The following is a 20,755-nucleotide window of genomic DNA, read 5'->3' on the forward strand; positions in this document are numbered from 1 at the left end:
ATTGTTCCCTATAAAGAGGCAATTGCTTCCTCTATATAACCTGTGTGTAATCAATAAACGAGGTCTCAGTCTGTCACCAGCAGGCTGGGTCCCTCCTGCCCCCAGCTTTTCGTCTCTTTCTTTATTTTCTCGGCTCTCACCCAATCCTCTCAGGTTCCCTTTCGGTAAGCTCTTGGCTGACGAGCCAGGAGCGCTTGGTAGGCGCACGGGTCTCGTCAGGTGGAGCCTGAACAGGGACCTAAGCACGGATTGAAAGCGATGGTCGGTGAGGAGTCTCCCTTCGGAAAGGCGTACGCTGCGTCGGATGTGGTAGGAAGGGAAATTCGGGGTTCGGTATAGGGGGGAACAGAACTGATCACTCTGTTAGTCCTATAACCATTTTCGGTGGGAGTAAAACATGGGACAGTCAGGGTGAAAGGACCATCGGCTTTATTTACAGCTTCTTAAGACAACACTATGAGAGCGTGGTAGGGCTGTGACAACACAGCAGCTAGAGGATTTTCTTGCTCATGTGCAGGACACCTGTCCTTGGTTCCCAGAGGAGGGATCCCTTGATTCTGAGGTCTGGGAACAAGTTGGAAGACAGCTTAGAGAGAGGCAAGCATTCAAAGAGTCGGAGAAGGCTCCGAGAGAAGTACTTTCACTTTGGGGAATAGTGTGGGACAGTCTTAAGTCAGGGGCGTCATGTCCCTGGAAAGAACAGGAAGAACAGCAGCCTCCAATAGTGAAGAAACTTAGGCAAGCAGTCCAGGACTTTGAAAAGATAAGGATAGAGCCTCCGGACGAGTCCTGGCCACCTGGACGTTCCAGGAAAAAGCAGAGGCATAACATCAGTCCAGAGGACTCATTTGAGGAGAAGGAAGATGAGGTTCCCATAGATGAGGGATCCGCCCTTGCCATGTGGGCTGCATATCGGTACGGCAAAGGTGTCCTGCTCCCTGGGGCCCTTCTCTGCCACTGCCTTCAGGGCAGCGACAGCCTAGCTCCTGGCAACTTGACAAGCCTGTCCCGAAGAGCAGGGTTCTGGATTTTAGTGTACTCTGAGGATTAAGGCAGGCTGTGGAGAGAGGCGAGGATATTGGGGAATAGCAACAATTCTGTTTTCCAGTGATAGAACGTCCAGATCCCAATAACCCAGGGCAAATGCTTAGGGATCATGAGCCTATTTCTTTTAAGACACTTAAGGAGCTTAAAACCTCAACCACCCAGTATGGGCCCACTACTCCTTTCACCTTAGCTTTACTTAAGACCAATTCTGAAAATACACCCCTTATCCCAAAAGATTGGGTTATGATAACTAAGGCCTCCTTAACAGGAGGGAATTATTTACTCTGGAAAGCAGAGTATGTTGATCAGTGTGAACAACAGGTAGAGTGAAACTCCGCACATCAGATACCTATCACGGCGGACGTGCTTAAGGGTGAAGGGGCTTATGCAGGAATTAACAATCAAGTAGGGTACTCTCCAGTAACCTATCAGCAAATTAATTTTTGTGCTACTTGGGCCTGGAGGGTGCTTCCTACCACAGGGGCTAAAACAGAGGATTTGTCTAATGTGAGGCATGGGCCGGACGAGCCATATCAGGACTTCGTCTCTGGACTCTTACAGACTATAGGTCGGCTCATCAATGACCCCGGAGCAGCACAGCTCCTTGTTAAACAGTTAGCATTTGAAAATGCCAATACTACTTGTAAATCCATCAAACAGCCTTATAGAAAGAAAGCCAATGTTTCAGATTTTATCTGCCTTTGTGCGGACGTAGGGCCATCCTACATCCAGGACAATGCTCTTGCTATGGCACTCCAAAAGGTGTTTAACCCAAAGCCGTAACAAAAAAAAGGACAGGAACCGTAGAGAGGGAGGATGCTATACTTGTGGACAGGCAGGTCATTTCTCCAGGGAGTGCCCTAACAGAGCTCCCCAGGGAGGGTCTAGGGCCGCTGGACAAATGGAGGCGTCCGGATGTGCAACTCAGATTTGTCCCAGGTGTAGGCGTGGAAAACAGTGGGCTAGAGAATACAGATCCCAATTTGACATCAATGGGCAATCGCTTTCAGGAAACAGGGGACGGGGCCAGCCCCAGCCCTGCCAAATAATGGGGCCTTAGCCCTTATGCCTCCTGTGCCCATAGACAGCCACCAATCATTCATGGCTCCAATGTCCTGGAACAATCTGTTCCGCAGTCCTGGGGACAGCCAACACGGCGCACCATACAACTATACTGCGCCACCCCAGGGAGTGCAGGACTGGACCTCAGTCCCTCCTCCAGATTGATATTAACACCACAAATGGATCCGCAGGCCATTCCCACTGGAATTTATGGTCCTCTACCGCCTAACAGTAGGGCTTCTTCTTGGCTGGAGCAGTTGGACCATGAAGGTATTACAAGTTTATCCTGGAGTCACAGATTCTGATTACACAGGGGAAATAAAAATTATGGCTGGAGCTGCATGAGACATCATCCAGGTCCTGTCTACATATAGAATAGCACAAATAGTACTCATTCCCACTGTAACAAACAGGTGGAGCTGCTTCTCAGCCGGCACAAGGCTTTGGGTCCTCAGATGCATTTTGGGTCCAGAGAGTTGGACAAGAGCACCCCACTCTAAATCTAATTATAGAGGGAAAAGCATTTCAGGGTCTCTGACACTGGCGCTGATGTATCGGTAATTTCTAAACAACACTGGCCGTCAGCTTGGCCGGTACAAGAGGCTCTAACTAGTCTGCAGGAAATAGGGATGAAAACAGGGCCTCTGCAAAGTTCTAGAGCAGCGGTTCTCAACCTGTGGGTCGTGACCCCTTTGGGGGTCGAATGACCCTTTCACAGGGGTCGCCTAAGACCATCGGAAAACAAAAAGATATTTACATTACGATTCATAAGAGTAGCAAAATTACAGTTATAGAGTAGCAACGAAAATAGTTTTATGGTGGGGTTCACCACAACATGAGGAACTGTATTAAGGGGTCGCGGCATTAGGAAGGTTGAGAACCGCTGTTCTAGAGTATTAACTTGGAGAGACCCCGAGGGGCATTCCAGAACTTTTACTCCATTTGTCCTCAAGGGTCTCCCAGTAAACCTCTGGGGATGGGACATTCTAAGCCAAATGTTCGTTATGATTTACAGCCCCAGTTCATCAGCCACAAATATTATGTTCAATCAGGGATACGTTCCAGGCCAGGGATTAGGCACATCAGGACAGGGTAGGCTTGAGCCTGTACAAGCTACTCCAAAAAATAACAGGTCAGGGCTAGGGTATCAAAAATTTTCCCTAGGGGCCTTGGTATCTCCTGCAGCCCATTCCAGTTTGCTTAAAATTAAATGGCTTACAGAGACACCAGTCTGGGTTGACCAATGGCCCTTGACTCAGGAGAAACTTCAAGCAGCCACGGAATTAGTTCAAGAGCAACTTGTTGCTGGACACACAGAGCCATCCACCAGCCTGTGGAAAACTCCCATATTTGTCGTAAAGAGTCAGGGAAATGGAGGCTATTGCAGGACTTTGCGGGCAGTTAATGCAGTCATGGGAAGCCTACAGCCTGGGTTTCCGTTGCCCACCACCATACCTGTAGACCATCATTTAATTATAATAGGCTTAAAGGATTGCTTTTTCACCATTCCTCTACATCCAGAAGATAAAAAGCATTTTGCATTCAGTGTTTCCTCAGTAAATTTCAAAGAGCCCATACAACACTTTCAATGGAAAGTACTCCCCCAGGCCATGGCAAATAGTCCCACAATTTGTCAAACTTTTGTCAGCCGAGCGATCATGCCTGTATGACAGCTGTACCCAGAAGTTTATATCATCCATTATATGGACGATATTCTTGTTTCTCATTCTAATAAAGATGTTCTGTATCAGGCGTATGGGAAGCTTAAGGACAGCCTTACAAAGGAAGGGCTAGTCATTGCCCCAGAGAAAGTTCAGGAGACTTCACCATTTTCTTACTTAGGAACTCTTATTACTCAGAGACAGATTAAACCTCAGAAAATACAAATTAGTAATAGCCATCTTAAAACACTTAATGATTTTCAGAAACTCCTAGGAAATATTAATTGCATTAGACCATTTTTAAGATTAACTACTGGAGATTTACAGCCATTGTTTAACATCCTCCAGGGGGATCCTAGCCCTATGTCCCCCCAGAGTCTTACTGTAGAAGCAAAATGGGCACTTACTAAAGTAGAACAATCCATTCAGCAAGCTCAAGTTACTTGGGTAGATCCTACTCAACCTGTTTCTCTCATTATGTGTAACACAGATAACCTCTGTGTAACCCCTGTGCCTATAGGGGTCATCTGGCAACCTATGGGTCCTTTAGAATGGCTCCATCTATAAACAGCACTCCAGCTAAACATCTACAGCCATATTATGAGTTAGTAGCCTCTCTCCTCATCAAGGGGAGACGACGATGTTTACAGCTTCTTGGAAGTGAACCTCAGGTCATCATAGTCCCATACAACAACAGTCAGCAGTGTTGGCTATATGCTTCCTCCGCCGAATGGCAGGTAGCTTTAGCTAACTTTCCTGGTCAGCTTGAGTGTCACTATCCTGCTAATAAACTTATACAGTTTGCCAAGTGTGTGTGTTTTATTTTTCCTTCAGTAGTACAAAAGCAGCCTATTTCAGGTGCCATCGCGGTCTTTGCGGACGGCTCCAGTAATGGGAGAACAGCCATCCATACTCCTACTCAAACTTTAACCAAGGACACAGGCAACAGTTCAGCCCAACGGGTAGAACTTGCAGCCGTTACCTGGACTATACAGATGTTTTCACACCAACCTCTAAATCGCTATACAGTCATTATGTTTTTAGTGTTTGTAAGGTTATAGAAACCACACACATCAGTTCAGCTACCACAGAAAAGCTCTTTCACATGTTCCATCAATTAAAACAGGCCATTCTAACTAGGCAACAGCCTTGTCTATATTGAACATATTAGAGCTCACACTGACCTTCCAGGTCCCCTGTCTGCAGGCAATGCCGCCACAGACGCTGCCACCCAATCACTGGATCAGCCAGTTCAGGTTTTCTTTGCCACACCAGAGGATTCAATACAAAAGGCCAAAAGTTCACACACACTTCATAACCAAAATGCTCAGTCACTTAGACATCAGTTCAAGATTACGCGTGAGGCGGCTAGACAGATAGTCAAACAATGTACCAATTGCTCTAACCTGCTCCCTGAGCCACATTTAGGGGTAAATCCACGAGGACTACTCCCTAATCATATTTGGCAGATGGATGTCACTCACATCCTAAGTTTCAAAAACACTCCTTATGATCATACAGTAATTGACACCAAGTCAGGATTTTTATTTGCTACTGCTAGAAATGGAGAAGCTACTAAGCATGTTATCAGTCATTGCTTTCAAGCATTTGTTGTTATGGGAATTCCAAAAATCATTGAGACAGATAATGCACCAGGCTGTACTAGCAAGGCTTTCCAACAATTTTGCCTAACATTTCAGATCCAACACCACACAGGGATCCCATATAACTCCCAAGGTCAAGGAATTATTGAGCATGCCCATCACTCTCTCAAAAATCATTTAATAAAACAAAAAGGGGGAGACTATGGGAAGTCAGTACACAATCAACTAAACCATGCACTCTTTACTTTAAATTTTTTGCAAACGGATGCTGAAGGTCACTCTGCAGCGGACCGTTTCTGGAATCCCAGTCCTGCTGCAGAGGCCCTCGTCCGATGGAATGATCCACTTACAGGTAGTTGGCAAGGACCAGATCTGGTCCTGGTGCAGGGGAGAGGACAAGTTTGTGTTTTTCCTAAGGATGCAGATAGGCCGAGGTGGCTTCCAGAACACCTGGTCAAACATCATCATGAAGTCCCAGAAGGCACCCCTAAGCTAGCCCCTCCAGGGGGTGAAGAGGGACAAGATCCCCACCTGGGAGAGGAAGAACCACAACTCCACCTGGAGCCGGCTGGACCTTCAATCTAAGATTTTGGCGGCCATTATAGCAATGACGGCTGCCCAGGTAACCAAAGTTAATGGGGACACATATTGGACATATTATCCCAACCCACTGACAGTCATTACTGCGACCTGGAATGAGATGGCATTTAAAGTCTGGGTCAACACCTCATACCCTTTAGAGGGAGAAGTAAAGAAAATACAGCCTCAGCGGGCTGCTCTTAATTATACTGGCTTAGCTGATAAGCCTCCACTTCGTGCCTCCCACAAGCAAGTACCAGGGTGCCTCCTGCTAGGCACGGTTACATACACTGATAGCCCGAAAGACGACTAGCCTTGCAAAAACGTCTCTGGGTTGCTGTTTTATAAGTATCATACAGTAGTGTCCTTTATGGGCCTAACTGGGGGATATAGTCAGGAGAGTGTCTCACATCTGCCACTTCCATCTTGCAATAAAACTGTTCATGATACCAACAAAAATATACAGTGGCTTTACTGTCGACAACCTACGGCCACCAGACATCAACTATCCTATACTCCTTTTAACATCTATGATTGGTCTGTCAAATACACAGACATAAATAAGCAGAGCAAGTTCCCAGAAAAATTTGCTGCTCCTGTGCTTGCCACAGGTTCTCAGGTCATGCAACAGGAGGCTATGGGCAGCCTCAGGTTATGTAAATCATTCCAATTTTGATTTTGCCCCTGACACAGAACACGCAACACCTTACTGCAATCATGGCCTGTGTGCAGGCCCCAGAAGCAATATTGGTTGGAAACTTCCAGATCAGTATTGTTAAGTCTATCTATAATATTTCTTGTCAAAATTGCTACATCACCAATTGTGTTGATCCACAAGACAAAGGGCAGAGGATCTTACTCCTATGCCAATCACCATATATTGTAATTCCCACCACTATTGAGGGACCCTGATGATCCAGGGATGAGAACCCTCGAGGAAATAAACAAAGGTTTAAGCTGAGAACAATGGGTAGTCGGACTCGTCATAGCAGGGCTCATGGCAGTTATTTCTATTACAGCCACAGCCATCACAGCAGCTGTAGCCCTCACAAATACCATCAAAACAGCAGATTATGTTGAACAGCTAAATACTTCCGATTCAAGAAGAAGTAGATCAGGAGATTGAGATCCGCCTTAGTGCACTAGAGGACGCTGTTCTTCAAATAGGAAATGAGGTGGAGGTTATACACCGCCATCTTACCCTCAGATGCCATGTGAAGTACAGAGAGATTTGTGTTACTCACTATAAGTTTAATAATACCTAGTGGAGTTGGGAGGCTATTACTAACCATCTTCAAGGCATTTGGCATAATTCAAATCTTAGCCTCAATCTCGACTTACTCCAACAAAAAATTCTTGCTATACAAAATAGTAAACTGGAGACTAAAAACCCAGAGGATTTGGCTAAACAGATCATTACCTCCTTCAGTGGGTTTGCACCTGGTTCCGTTGTTCAGACTATTACCTGGACCGCTGTAGGAGTTACAATTCTTTTGTTTCTAATGTTCTGCTTAATTTCAGTCCGCGCTGCTATCATAAAAGTTCGCCTTGGAAACCTTGAGGTAGAAGCCCATCGATCGCGTCTCCAGAGACGTGGACGAGGTCAAGTTCACACCTGGTATCGAAGAACCAACGAGGGAGCGGATTTTGAAACACCGCGGGCACAACGTCCACTGCCTGTCCGTCTGCAAGTCCATTACTAGGTTGCTCACCCGATAGTCATTATCTTTTATGTCCACTGTTCCTTCTCCATCTCCACCCCCAGGCTTGGCGTTGCAAGGCTTGGACCCTCCGGGAGTCTGGTTAGCCAAACACGGGTAAGTTCCCTAGGAGAGGGACAACCTAAGACAGGCACAGTCGCGGGGGGGTCAGCTAGATGGCTGGATAGTCCATGACGGGTAAGATTCCCAGATGGGAACAACCTAAGACAGACACAGTCGCCGCAAGCCAGCCACGGCCTAGTAAATCAAGGCTCTTTAAATAATAAAAAAGGGGGAGATGTTGGGAGCTGACTGGGAACAGTCAGGGATACTGAGGTTGCAGTGGGTAGCTGCAGGCCTCTATGTCTGGGTGAGCAGCTGGAAAAGGAGTGTCTACCTGGCAACCACTTACGGCATGGCTCAAACACCCCCAAAGAGGAACAACGCTCTGGGACTTTCCACCATGGACTTGTTGACAATTTCTATCTGCCTCAGTTTAACCTTGCTTAATTATATCACTGGTTTATATTGTGCATAACCTAACTTGTTGCTAAGGAGAAACTGTCTCTCCAGACCCCATAACCTTTTGCTTTAGGGAATTGTTCCCTATACTTGAGGGAATTGTTCCCTATAAAGAGGCAATTGCTTCCTCTATATAACCTGTGTGTAATCAATAAACGAGGTCTCAGTCTGTCACCAGCAGGCTGGGTCCCTCTTGTCCCCAGCTTTTCGTCTCTGTTCTCTTTATTTTCTCAGCACCTACCTAATCCTCTCAGGTTCCCTTTCAGTAAGCTCTTGGCTGACGAGCCAGGAGCACTCGGTAGTCATGTGGGTTGTGTCATGAAGCAATACCCTCCACAACTAGACTGAAGAACAAAAGGACAGCAACTTGTCTGTTCCCCTTCCCTGATTCCCCAATGCTGTAACCCTCCCCCAATTCCCCGATAAAATATTTAAAAAAATAAAAATAAAATTTCTGTGCTAATTTTAAGAAGTACATCACCCCAAGGTAAAGCAAGTGCTGATGAAAACACCACTAAAGGACAGGACTTACCAGCTGAATACACTTCCAGTAGTGCTTTAAACTTTAGAAGTTTAATAGTTTAAAGAACAAGTAGAATCAATGAACAAAAGCCAAAAAACTAAATAAAGAAAAAAAATCTCTTTTGTATTGCAATTTTTTTTTCTTTATAAGGGGTCAGTTGCAAACGGGTGGGGGTTGGTGTTTAAATGCTTTATAGATAAGAAAAGAGGCCTTCTGGAATCAAGGAGGGGTTTTATTTTATTTTATTAGCTGAGCCATCCTGCCACCTGTTGGCAGCCCAGTGGCAAGGAGAGATTTTAATGAGAAGCTAATTAGAAACACTTTTGCCAGCCTCTGAAGGATTATAAATAGACTCTCTGGGTGAAGTGGTGCCCAGGACTCCCTGTCCCAGCGCCCCTCAGGTTATCAGACTCCGTGGCACCCTTGCCAACTTTAGCAGCACACTTGAGACTAGACCACCACAAAGAGCTCCCTAGCAACGGCAATGCCCTGAATTTGCTGACAAAAATAACCACTGCAGCCCTAATCCAGGAGGAGTTCAGAGACAGTCTCCCTTGCCTGACATTTACCCCCCCCCCATCCCCGGTCACAATGAAGACTTTTTGAGGCAATAAGGCTGAGCTCCTGGGTGAGCACTATAGATCATAAACTGTGCCTGTAAGGCTTTAAAGGCCTGAATGTTTGCTGTTGTTTAAACAAAAGCACAAAACTCATGCCACAATTAAGGTTTTTTCCCCACCATAACAAATACTCAGAATCTCTACAATACTATGAAAAAAAGAAAACGAAACAAAACCCGCTGCCAAGAAAAACTAAAAGAAATTTTAGTGTTTGAAACTAAATTTTTGCTTGCTGCAGTGAAGGACCTTTTGGTTTGTAGTCAGACTACCATGCAATCTGCAAAATAAATGAGGGCATTTGGGACTCAGCGCAGGGCAGTGAACAGAAAATAGGAAAGCTTTCAAGGAGGTGTTAACTGTCAAGGTAATAAAGGTTGTGGAGAGAAGCCAGCAAGGCAAGATGAGCTAGAAAACCATTTGAGAACTATGGCTGGATACCAATTACAGAAGGCCATTCCAAAACTAATGACTGCTAGGGGAAAGAGGAGGCTGGGGAAACCGGAAGTCAGTCATTACAGAATTGGTGGTTCAAAGGTAATTAAATGTTGGGAAATTTAATTCCTGGCAAGAACACATCCATGAGCTTAAAAAAAGAGATAAAGGATAAATCCAAATATACTGAAGTAAATAAAAGTTTATAAATTAGTTTTTTCCTTTTCATGGGTCAAGATAGAATATACTTAATGACAAGATCTCTGAAATGTACAATCATATTGTCACTTCAATTTAAGTCATGAAACATTACCGCAAAGAAGTAAGGAGGTGCCATACTGTAACAGGTCAGCCAAAGACAAGAGTTTGAAGGAATGGAGTGTCTCCTACAGTACAACTTTCTATAACAACTAAACTGTTTAAATATTCAATGAAACATAATGTTAAAAGGAGATAAGTGGTTAAAAAGTGGACGGAATATGAGAACTGACAGCACTTAGTCAAACTTGAGAGTCAGATAAGCAGACAATGGAGAAAAACACCTCTGGTAAGAGAGACCAGCAGATGCAGAGAGGTCTTGGAGATGCGGGCATTAAGCGCAGGGTACCTTCACAGGTAACCTTCAGAGAATACTAAGGAGGGGGGACAGTCCGGGGGGGGGGGGAATCATTGTGGACACGTTCACTGCCTCTTCCTTATTATTCCTGGCTTCTTACTCCCTCCCACTCTCTTATTTGACTTCCATCATCAAATATATCTTTATCTGTGATCTAGGTTCCTTAGGCCTCATTCCACTCCCAGCTTGCCAATTTTTATGTCTCAGTAAATGTAAATATCAATTTTGTCCCTTCCTACAATTTTGTCCCTTCCTAACTGTAACCCATGTTACAAAATGAGAACACCCCAACACAGGTGGCTCCTGAATGCTGCTTGGAAAACCCTTTTATTAATTCCTAGCTGTTGTTCCAAACAGTCCATCTCAACTCACAGCTGATGTTCATCTGTCCTCAGAGGACAGAGAAACATCCAACACAAACTCCTAACATTTCCGTGCCCCCTCGGAAGATTGTGTCTAACTTAGGTAAATGGGAACAACTCTACTCCATGGTGAGGCCTGCCTTGCAGGCACTTCACCTTCCCAGAGTCAGCTACATGCATTCTCCTCATTCAGGGGCATCTTCCATGTCAATGCTGTATCTCTAGTTAAAAAAAAACACAAAACAAAAAGCCCCCCAAGAACCTGCCACAAGCTCTCAACCCTACTTCCTCTTTACTTTTTCATGATTGCTTTTTCTTCATTGTCCTACTTCTCAAAACGACAAGTACCATAAGAACTCTTCTTTTATTCACTACTTGATTTCTTGCGACTTGACCCTCATAGGTATGGTTAATGAAACGTTCTTCCCACCAAACTTGTTTCATTGTTTCTATTCTAGACCTACATTTCCAAAGCAGGGATTCCACTGCTATTTCCTGCTGGAAGTATTGCTCATTAACTGATTTCTTACCTTCCAGCTCTTCCTTACAAAATCATTCATCATGGCGCGACGAGAGGTTTCTTCCTAAAACAAAGATCTAATGACATAATGTTCTTTCCTACTGCCTGCCTACTGAAGATATAATAAGCAAGCTAGTCAGGGGACTTCAAAATCTGATTGTTCCAGGATTTTCTTCCAATATATATTACAACATATCTTACATGGCAGCCACATCCAAATATACACTGTTCTCTGACCACATTACATACTATCCTGGTTCTGCGCTTCTTTCTGTGTATATTACTCCTCCACTCCCAATGTCCACCATCAAAATATTAGCCACCCTACAGGTGTCAGGTGAAAGACAGTTCTGCCTGCCCCAATTCTCCCTTCTTCACTAATTCTTCCCATTTTTATATTCATAAACTTCTATTACATATGTATCTGTTACAGTACTTATTATTCTCATCTACATTAAATATGGATATGCTTATCACAGATAATAAGAACCAAGAATTCGACCTCATATCCTATTTTTATAATAATTCCTTCTCTTTCTAGAAATGCACCTTATGTATAAGAATGTTCCATAAAGGTTTGAGATTTTTAAAAATGAGGTAAAGATAAATAAGGAGTTAGGAATAAAAGGAGTACACGAAATAAGATGGAACAATCCTTTTGAACACTTAAAATTCCTTCTCTCTACTCTCATACACACTCACCTCTCGCTTGATGGATCTGATGGACAGGTGGTCAGATATCCACCTAGGATGCAACTCTGCCTTTGTGCACTGTGGATACTTTCCCTACAGTTAGAAGTGAGGAAGAGACAGATTAGGGTGTTCTCAGCCACTGCTGCTGCCAGGAGTGGCCTTTAAGGCACATGGAGATGGCTTTACTAAGCTCAGGACCAAAGGTGTCCTTAGGACAGTCAGTAAAAGTAACCACTGAACCCCACAAGGTACCAAGCCAGTTTACTCTCTTAAATAAACAAAACCAAAAAAACTAATAGACACCAAGTGTCTCCTTTGTTAATGTTTATGACTGGCGAGAAACTCCCGTAAGAGTTTAAACTTTCAAATTATTAAGGGAAGCCATGTTTTATTACCTTTTGGTGATGGGAATGGCTCTGAAGCTTAATAATGAGCCGCTGGAGGCAGACCTCCCGTTTAGAGGAGGTTCAGTGGCATGGGAGTTCAGTGGCAACAGTGACAAAAGAGCAGCGGCGCAGGCTTAGAACCAAAGAAAAACTGTGGGGAAAAGACTCGGGACAAGGAATCAGAGAGCTTGTCTGAGAAGATCAGAGTTCTGAGAAAATATAAGAGGCTTGAAAGCGATTGCTATAGGAAATTTCAAAGAAAGAGCTTTGAGAGCTCTGAAGCTAATGATTATTTTGAAGGCCAACGTGAGTTTTGGAATTTTTAATTAAAATTTACTGGGGTGACAATGATTAGTAAAGTTAACATAGGTTTCAAGTGTACAATTCTATATATCACCACCCAGAGTTTGAAAATTTTTGTGGAATAAGCCCCATAGTGTCACTGCTGGAGGAGAGAGGTGGCAAGCCAGTGCCTTGCAGCTGAGTAATTTCTATGGCTTCAGTATCAGTGTCTGTATTATCCAGGTTTGCTTTTGACACCACTTAATGGAAAACCTTTAGACTTGAAGCATCAACAAGGTAAAGGAACAAAGGATGGAATAAACTCAATGACACTAAGGGGTGCTTTATACAACTTAGACACACTGATAACAGTGGTGATAGATTTAACAAGACGGACGCTTCAGAAAGCTTTTCTGAGAATGACTAGGCCTCAGTGAAATGCAGGCAAACTGTCAAAGGGTGTCATGACCCTCTTTTTCCCAGAAGCTACCTCAGTAGTTTCCTCAAATATACCTATGAGCAACTCTTATATGCTTCAAGACCACAAGAGGAAGAGCTCTTGAACTTGAAAGGTAAAAACTTACCATGGAACTCTCTTTCAAAGGGACTGTGCCAGTTTACCATGCTAATAGCAATAGAGGCCAATACAGTTTGACTCCTAATTTGCCAAATTAGATAAAAGCTACTAATGAAGCAAATGGTCTTCTTGATACGGAAGGTGAATTTGTTTCCCTACATGCTTTGCTACCACCTTCTGTATGCATTAGCTGTACATACCTTTAGGTAATGTATTGTTAAAGACCTCAGAGTTATAAGGCATCTAAATAACACTGACAGCAACATTAGTAAAAATATTTTTGCTAGCCTACATTCCCTTCTATTTAAATCTTACTATAAGTTTAGTATGGTTAAAGCAGACCCAACCTTCTGATTGTTTTATGATTTTCAAGTTTACAAGGCTACCATCCCTCTAAGATTTACCCCATCTTCTTACCTCTCTTCTGACTTACATTTATTTAAAAAATGTGGATTTAGTTTTCTACCAAAATTTCCCATAAGTTAGCCACCACCATAAACAATAGAAGGGATCAAGTGCCTACTGATTGCTAGCTAAGGACTATGCTAGCTACACGGACATGGGTCCTTTCATTTAATTTCCACAAAAACTTGTATGAAGTTATAGCATTTCATTTCACTAGTAAGAAATTTGAAATTCAGAGATATGAAGTAACTTATCCAAAAGGATAGCTATAAGAGGGCAGCACCACAATTCAAAGAAGTTTGAAAGAAAAGCTTCTAAATTCCACTAGACGACATTAATCCTTCATCCACTGTCCCAGCTGTTCCGTGTCTCCTGTACATACTATATTTTAATACTGAATGGTGTCTACTTGTGAGCATGAAATTCTGTTTTACTGATATAGGTTTCAATTTCACATTTGAATCATAGGCATTTTTCATTATTAGAATAAACTCCTTTGGCCAATACAATTAGGATGGGTACTGGTAGTTTAACATAATCAAAGCAAAGAATTTAAAAAACATATATACTTCAAACATCTATTTTAATGTACTGTATAAATGGATTGCCATTCACCAATATTTGATGCACAGCCCCAGTGAGGAGCATTTCTTATGATTCTTTTCATATGAATCACCCTCTTTTTTCCCCGAAGCGACCGTGAGATGTTAAGGACATTTGCAATCAAAATACAGAAACCTTACCCTAATTCGACAGCCAACTTTTTAGAAACAACTCATCCTGAATCATTAAAAAAAAAATAAAAATCTTTTATAGACATTTTTATGCTCATATTTTATTGGTTTCATAATACTTACTGGCAGAAATTCAGTAAATAGTGCAATGGATACAAACAGGTTTGTAAAACCAGTACAACTAACCAGTGATGACCATGTAACTCAAGTGCTAAGTGCCAAAGCTGAGCAGACTGGAGAGCTGCTATACCTGTACTAACTTAGCAAATCACCCACAACAGCTTGTCAGTTAACCCAAGGTCCTTTGAGGATGCTTCTACTATGCATCCCACTGCTCGTGACTTACAATATTTACATCAACCTGTTATTTTGAAGTAAAAGTTTTATTATGCTGGGATTTGGCTAAGGTTATGATAAATCTCAATTTATCTTGGTGAATGCCGACATGTAAACTTACTCTTTCCTTTCAGAAACAGAGGTCTTAACATATGTACATGAGACTTTAAAAATATGTATTCTATCTACTAATTATTTTGTAGCCTTTTCTTATTGACTATGCAGCACAGCTCTAATTGGGTTCACAGCAAAATATGTTTTATTGCTACTGTAAATGGGTTTATTTTCAGTGGTTTTTAAACTTTAGTATGCATAAGAACCACCTGAAGAGCTTCTGGGACTACAGAACACATTTGGCTTCTACCAGTCCCCATGGGCACTGGGAATGTTCCATCAGCAGGAACTTGAGCTTTGAATAAGCATGCCAGGTGAGTCAGAGGCAGAAGTCTAGTTACCTGGCACTATCACAAAATTCTAATTAATAGACTTCATCAACAGACTTACAATCTTCCAGGCAAAACATTTAAAAATTTTGCCTCTTACTCTTCTTTTGTGTTATGTTACACTATAGAAGACTTACAATAATACCAATATAATAAATTGAAACTTAACCCTGATGGGGTATGATGTATTATTTTTTGGTGAAGTGACTGTATTTGTTAGTTTACAGATTTAACATTTATATTAATGAAGAGTGTGTTTAATTTTATCAGGAATAGAGTTTAAGATATTTACATCTGAGTGAACAGGGTATGGAACTATTTATTTCATTTTTGAAATGTTTGGAAATTATCTTTTCTTGAAGGTTTAGAAAACTGTACCTGTGAATAAATCCAAATGATTCTGGAGCTTTATGGGATCCTTTTGTGAAAACACCTTTTCCCTGATTACTTGGGCTGCTAAGATTTTTTATTGCACAGTTCAGCGTCTCTTATTTTTGTAATTGATAACCCATTTCACTGAACCCTGTATATCTTTCAAAATATCAAATCTTTTATTTCTTCTTTTGGTTCCTAATTCCATGGTTGTTAAGAATAACAGTAATACCTTGGTTTGTGAGTATAATTCGTTCCAGAAACACTCTATTCGTATTGCAAGACACCGCTCGTTTACAAGTTAAAATGTATTAGAAATGTTTGCTCATCTTGTGGAACACTAGCAAACCAATTTACTGGCAATCCAAGGTTTTACTGTATATTTACCTCACTTTATTTTTTTCTTCTCTTGTAAAGAATCAACTATTAAAAATTTTTGTATCAAAACCATCAGCTTTATGCTTTTAAGTTTTATTCCTTAGTTCTTCTGCCCCCCCCAAAAATCTTAGGTTGAATCTTGCAGTAAAAAAGCAGAAATTATAAAAGCTAATTAGGTATATGACTTATAGAAGATTTAATGTACCACCATTAGTCATATCAATAAAGTCACAGACAAGGTCATATAAAGTTATAAAACCATCCCTGCATTATAGCTATTTTAACAAAATTAGATTATGTATTTTAATTCCTGGATAAATTGTCACAGTGAGTTGCAGATCACAAAAATGAAGTGTAATTATAGTATATGGAGTTAAATATATTGATGGGGAAATGCAGATTCTTTTGCTCTTTCATGAAAATGTAATTCTTGAGTTCTTGCTATCAGCAAAAGGTGACTTTCTAGAATTTTCCCTACAGCATCAATCTGCTTAGAAACATCATTAAATTCACAACAAATTAAGTAATATATCTGTCATTTTGCACTTCCCTGAACATGTTGCAGAAATAATTTATAAATACTTTCTCTTCAGATTTAATTGGCAGATGGTCAAATTTCTGTCTTCTATTAACATACATTAGATTTATGGAAATGAAATAAGCAAACTGAGCTATTACTGAGCATCGGCCACAGAAAAGGCCTAACATCAGGTGCTGTGAGGTTAAAACAATGAGTAAGACACGGTCCCTAGTCTAAAGATTAAATAACACACAATGGAATGAGTAAGGACTGAGGATACATGTTAGGGAGGATCACCCTAAGACTGGGAGAAATAGGGGACAGCTTATGGAGACAAATGACTTTTAAGTGGGGCTTTTGAGAGAGCAGTATTTGAATGGGTAGAGAAGTAGAGGGGGAAAAATGTTTGAAAAGTCATAAATTAGGGTGTATATACATGAAAACACAGTTTATGAAACTACAACTTGCTCTGAAGTTGGGAAAAAGGGCAAACAGGGCTCTGGTGGGAAAACAACTGGCACTGGAGCTGCAAAGACAGCTCTTCAGAGCTTGCTGTTTAGGGGGAAAGAGAATAAAATGATTTTTTTAAAAAAGATTTTACTGGGGAATTGTGGGAGAGGAACAGCGCTGGTGAATTGGGGAAGGGGAACAGACAAGTTGCTGTCCTTTTTTTTGTTCTTCAGTCTAGTTGTGGAGGACGTGGCTTCACTGGCCCATGTTGGTATTGTGACCACTGTGCTCTTCCTGGGTGAGGCAGTCGCTCGCTGGGCATTGGATGGCCGCTCACGGCGGCTCACGAAAGCTCACGCCTGCTGCCATCCAGCCCCACTGTAGCCTATGCGGTCGCCGGCAACTCACAGCAGCACAGCTCAAGGTCGAGCTGTTGTTCACCATCTTAGCTGTAGAGGACACAGCATCACTGGACCTCATGTGGGATCCGAACTGGGTCCCTGCTGCTCAGAGCTGGCGCTCCCAAGCCAACTCCTAACCAACATACCACTTGGCCAGCCCAAGATGATGATTTTTAAAAAGCATATAGAGGGCTGGCCGAGTGGCGCGATGGTTAAGAACTCGCTTGGGATGCCAGAGGGCCCCGGTTCGGATCCCACATATGAGGGCCAGTGACACTGCCCTCCACAGCTAAGATGCTGAACAACGGCTCAACCTGGAGCTGGGTTGCCATGGGTCGCCGGCGACGGTGTAGGCTGCAGCCCTTGCTGCAGTGGGTTGCCATGGGCTACCGTGTGTAGCCAGCAGCCAGCGTGAGCGGCCAGCAGCCGCAGTGAGCGGCCGTCCAGAAGCCTGCGACTGATCTGCCTCACCAGGGAAGAGGGCAATGACGGTGCCAACTTGGGCAGTGAAGCAACATCCTCCACAACTAGATTGAAGAACAAAAATGACAGCAACTTGTCTGTTCCCCTTCCCCCAATTCCCTAGCACTGTTCCCATCCCCCCAATTCCCCAATAAAAATCTTAAAAAAAAAAAAAAGCATATAGAGAGGTATATACACAGGGTGATAGGAGGAGACATACGAGGTCTAACAATTAAGTTCAAGAACTTGTTGCAGCAACGTTGCTAATGTTGTTATCAGAGGGATTATTCTTTATGAATTTGTACCAACTGGACAGTTAACCAAGTTTATTATTTGGAAGTGCTGAAAAGGCTGCATGAAAACGTTAGACAACCTGAACTTTTCACCAATTCATGGCTTTTGTATCATGACAATGTACCAGCTCACATGGCACTGTCTGTGAGGGAGTTTTTAGTCAGTCAACAAATAACTATTGGAACCACCCCCCCTACTCACCTGATCTGGCCCCCAATGAGTTCTTTCTTTACCCGAAGATAAAGGAAATATTGAAAGGAAGACATTTTGATGACATGAGGACATCAAGGGTAATACGACGACAGCTGTGATGGCCATTCCAGAAAAAGTTCCAAAATTGCTTTGAAGGCTGGACTAGGCGCTGGCGTCGGTGCATAGCTTCTCAAGGGGGAGTACTTCAAAGGTGACCATAGTGATATTCAGCAATGAGGTATGTAGCACTTTTTCTAGGATGAATTCACGAACTTAATTGTCTGACCTCATACTTAGGGCCTCAGGGAACATTTTATGAGGACTGTTATGGAAGAAGGAAAGCTAGTACCAGATTGTGAAAAGCCACTGTGAGTACTGGGTGGGGGGTGGGGGCCTTGAGGACTGCTTGGGTAAGAATTAAATTATGTGGCCCGCAGTGATGGTGAATGGATGGCATGAGGTCCCATTTTCATTCTCTAGATGAGAGAGGATGATGGTCACACCACTTTCAGAACAGCGGAATGTATTCAAAACCTCTACTAAATAACCCTTAAATGATGCAGCTTTACACCTACGATAGAGGAGAGGAATCATCCCTTTGCGTACCTTCTGGGCAATCATGTTGCAGATCTCGGGCAGGAAGTCCTCGCTGAGGAGCTTATAGAGCTGTCGTTCTCGAACGGAGGTCCTCTCCCGAAAACTCTCGGTGACCTGTCTCCATTCTTCTTCCGTTTGGCACAGGAGCCACCAAGTGCCTTGGCCTGGCCCTTGGGACGCTGGAAAAGAAAGGGATAGGTTCATTAAATAGATCACATGAGGATCTTTTTTCGTATTTATTCTCAATTTCATTTTTACCCTGGGTCATGAGCAAAACCAGGGATCAGAATAAAAAACCGATTACTTTCTAACTTTAAGATTGATAATGTTATACTTCTGATTTCCCTGTTACTGTCACTGTTTACAGCTAAAAGTGAACACTCACTAAAGGCGATACAAATATAACTATTGTGATCTTCAGAAGAAAGACGTGAACATTCCAGAAATGCTTAAATGCATTTACTTTTCTATGCAAACAGTTTTGGACTTCTGAAGTCTTCCTCATTTCACTGACACTGAGATATTGTGAGTTGATCTGCACCCCTAAATTATGCCATTTGGATTACAGAATTGAAATCTAGACAGGAAACCAATGTAGTAAAGTATTTTATGTAGTGTTTTACATTAAAAAGGCAGCTCTTTGAGAAGTCACTCATTAATACAAGTGTTTGGGCGTCTATTACACTGTGACCAGGTAACAGGGCACAAGTGAAAAGACCTACTCCTGATCTCATCCGGTCAGAAGGAGAGATGGGCCCAAGATAAAATGCAAGGAAGAGAGAACTGAAGAAGGCCAAGGTGGATGGTTAGGGGGCCGCTGCAATAATCTTAACTGCTCTGTACAACTCTGCAAAACGACCGAGTCAAGCTCATAATATATAAATCGCATTTACTTATTCTTTCTAAACACTCCAGTAGAGGTCATTACCATTTCTTGTCTGTAGCTCAGATGCCAAGGAGTTTTCTTCCTGCTTTTCACTGAAACACATGAAAAGGAAGTAACAATTAAAAGACATGTGCAAACTTGCTCTGGGTTTCCCCCATCAGGCAGATACAGGAGTGTGTGTGTATCGAGAAGGCAAGGTTAGAAGGAATAACTCTACTGAGAAAACGCACTCTAACTAGGATATAGGTTTTTGGTATACAGGAGAAAACTGATATATAGTAACAATCAACCAGGAGAAAATATTAACTTTTTAAAACATTTTTTTGAAGTTGGAGTTAAGTGTTAACAGTTAAATGCCAAGAAAAAACAGGACTGTAGCCATCCCTACATCCTCCTCCCTAATTCATGGCAAAACTGAAGATAAAGCCTATTTAATGTAAGCTCATAGAAGGTTAGCAGCATAGATTAAGAACAGGCTTGCCACTTGCCACAGGACCTCAGGAAAGTTAACGTTCCTGTAAAATGGAGCTATGAATGATGCTGGGGAAATTATAAAATAAAAAAGTGCTCAGCACAAGTGTTAAGGATCATGTCATTTGTATTCCGGAATCATCCTAGACATTCTCTGTGGATTTTCTGCTTTGTTTTCAATTATCTAAAGCAGTACTGTTTCACAGAACTTTCTGTGAGAACAAACGTGCTATAGCGTTGCTGTCCAGCAGGGCAGCCATGAGCCATACGTGGCTACTGAGCACTTGAAATGTGTGGCTGGTGCGATGCAGGAACAGAATTTTCCATTTTATTTCATTTAAAAATATTTAAAAACTATATTGAATACAAGGTCTAAAGAATAAAATCACCAGTAGAGGGTAGCACAAGTTCATGTGTGCTTGTTAAAATGATTCTATAGTCCCAATACTAAGGTACTTTAATTTCACTTACAGGAAAATGGCGGTAGGTACAAAACAGCTTTTTGAATATATAAGGAGGTATAGACTGCTAATGAAATCTAGAAACAGATGTCATGTATACAGAACATGATTATAGGACATTTCTCACAAGTGTTGGCAGAAGGAAAGCTGCAATCGAGTAAAATTTC

General features: G+C 42.3%; 1 protein-coding gene across 2 annotated transcripts in view; it reads right to left on the minus strand.

The window, feature by feature from the left end:
* The window catches only part of CECR2 (CECR2 histone acetyl-lysine reader), a 79,196-nt gene that overhangs the window by 23,877 nt on the left and 34,564 nt on the right, over positions 1-20,755 (minus strand). For both annotated transcript variants that reach the window (XM_019629975.1, XM_019629974.1), the window contains 2 exons: positions 19,699-19,748; positions 18,780-18,949 (listed from right to left, as the gene is read on the minus strand). In XM_019629975.1, coding sequence (XP_019485520.1) covers positions 18,780-18,949; positions 19,699-19,748 — 220 coding nt within the window. The remainder of the gene's footprint in view (positions 1-18,779; positions 18,950-19,698; positions 19,749-20,755) is intronic.

This window comes from Hipposideros armiger, unplaced genomic scaffold (genome assembly GCF_001890085.2).
Source record: "Hipposideros armiger isolate ML-2016 unplaced genomic scaffold, ASM189008v1 scaffold_878, whole genome shotgun sequence".
NCBI classification, from domain to species: Eukaryota; Metazoa; Chordata; class Mammalia; order Chiroptera; family Hipposideridae; genus Hipposideros; species Hipposideros armiger.